Genomic DNA, 1,849 nt, shown 5'->3' with positions numbered 1-1,849 from the left:
CTAAGGGGAAGAATAGTCAGAAATTGCCAAACATAAACCTAAACCAAAACCATATTGCAAGGTGTACACATATCAGCCCTGAGTGATCAAACCTTAGCCACACCAAATTCATTCCTACAACAAAGACTTTCTGTTACAGAACATTTCAATCACTGATTTCTGAAATGTTAGCAGTACTTGAAATGTCTTCTGGTGTTTTACAGTTTTTGCAGACTTGTCATGTGACACTAATAGTACAGAATCTGCTGGTTCACACAGATTGAAATCAAGATCTGGTGTCTAGTGTAAAAATAAAAGCACCTTTATTAGCTACAGCAATTGCGCAATAATAGAAATAAAAAGAGTATTTCACTTTGGAAATACACAGTACATTCAACAAATGTCAAGCAAAGACATTTGTCTAGAATTTCCACTTTCTCAAATGAATTTTCTGAACAGCTTTCATAAAACCATAACAGTTTCACAACCAGTTTAAAGCCTGTAATTTAGCACTCCTGACAAATGACCCAGGCGCTCTGGCCCTCCACTATCACCTTCTCATTTGCCTGGTTGTGCAACAAACCAAACCAGAGAAGTAAAGTGAATTCACATGAATCATTTCTGAAGGGATGAGTTCAGATATGGCTCTGTTCACCAGCCTGATTCACCACGCTGTGAGAGAACTCTTGTGGCAGCACAACAAGGGGTACAAGGATGAGAGCCACAGGATTATTAGGACTGGTGCCATCAAGTACCACTGCAAACCAGCTCTGAAACAAGAGTTGTACTTGATCTTCACTAGCAGCCTACATCATTCATGCCAAGGAAACATTGATTTCTCCATGCTCAGCCACTGAAGGCACCTTTTGTGAATGTAGCTGTGAGAGAGTTTCCCCCTTGCTCTAGGTAGAACAGGTAAGAAACAACAGTTCTCAATACACCAATCAGGTAAAAGCAAATGTTTTAACAATGCACCCTTAGTGACAGCTGTTAACAGCCCAGGATGCAGACACAAGCAAGGTCTTACCTGCTGATTTAGAAATCCTGCCATCATATCCCTGGCCATGCAGGAGGGCTGGACAACTAAACGGCAACACATGTTTCCATACAGGGGTAGCCAGAAAGAGGATTCCTCTGGGGAAAGAAAAAGGCAAAAGACAGACAAACACTCAGGTCTGAAAAATGGCCCTAAACATATAGCTTAGCTTCCTACATCTGTTTTTGCATTAAGATCCTGAGTGTAAATAAGGATATTTTCGTATTTTAAGGAATTAGATTTAATCCTGCTGGATTAGATTAAAACTGATTTTTAGTCTTCAGGGAGTTTTTTTAATTGAAAAATTTTGAAAATTACAAAATCATTTCAAGTAAAGATGGCAATGTTGCTCTGCAAAAAATAGTTGTTCTTACATAAAACATAGCTCATTTCAGAGCTAGAAACTCATGAAAGGTAAGTACACTGGCCCTCTCATGTAGTGTGATCCCTGAGCCCATCCCATTGGGGCACACAACTACATTTATACACGAGCACTTTGCTTCAGGTTATTTTCATAAGGCTTGGAATTTGTATCTACTTTTGTCTTCAGCACTAGAGGAGCATTTAGGGTTCCAAGGAGTTTCTAATGAATTGGAATTGCTCAGCTCCACTATGCACTAGGCTCTGTTCTGTAATTAGAAGTAGGTAATGCAATGTTCCACTAATGTGATTCTGTCTTTGGTCAAGGTTTAGAAATGCTTGTAATGAACCAAAATACCCAGGGTATGTCCTTCCCCACCAGACTAAATTATGTAAATTAACGTCAGAAAAAGGAACTTCAAGAAGAAAGAATATAAAGTACTAATAAAGAAAGGCTAACAAATATCAAAGGTG

General features: G+C 38.9%; 1 protein-coding gene across 8 annotated transcripts in view; it reads right to left on the bottom strand.

The window, feature by feature from the left end:
* RTKN2 (rhotekin 2) overlaps positions 1-1,849 on the bottom strand; it is a 171,186-nt gene that overhangs the window by 17,043 nt on the left and 152,294 nt on the right. For all 8 annotated transcript variants that reach the window (XM_064429953.1, XM_064429954.1, XM_064429955.1 and 5 more), the window contains one exon: positions 1,007-1,113. In XM_064429953.1, the coding sequence (XP_064286023.1) occupies positions 1,007-1,113 (107 nt within the window). The remainder of the gene's footprint in view (positions 1-1,006; positions 1,114-1,849) is intronic.

Source organism: Passer domesticus, chromosome 8 (genome assembly GCF_036417665.1).
Source record: "Passer domesticus isolate bPasDom1 chromosome 8, bPasDom1.hap1, whole genome shotgun sequence".
Taxonomy (NCBI): domain Eukaryota; kingdom Metazoa; phylum Chordata; class Aves; order Passeriformes; family Passeridae; genus Passer; species Passer domesticus.
Note: the sequence above shows the minus strand (reverse complement) of the source record. Positions and strands in the feature narration are given on the sequence as shown.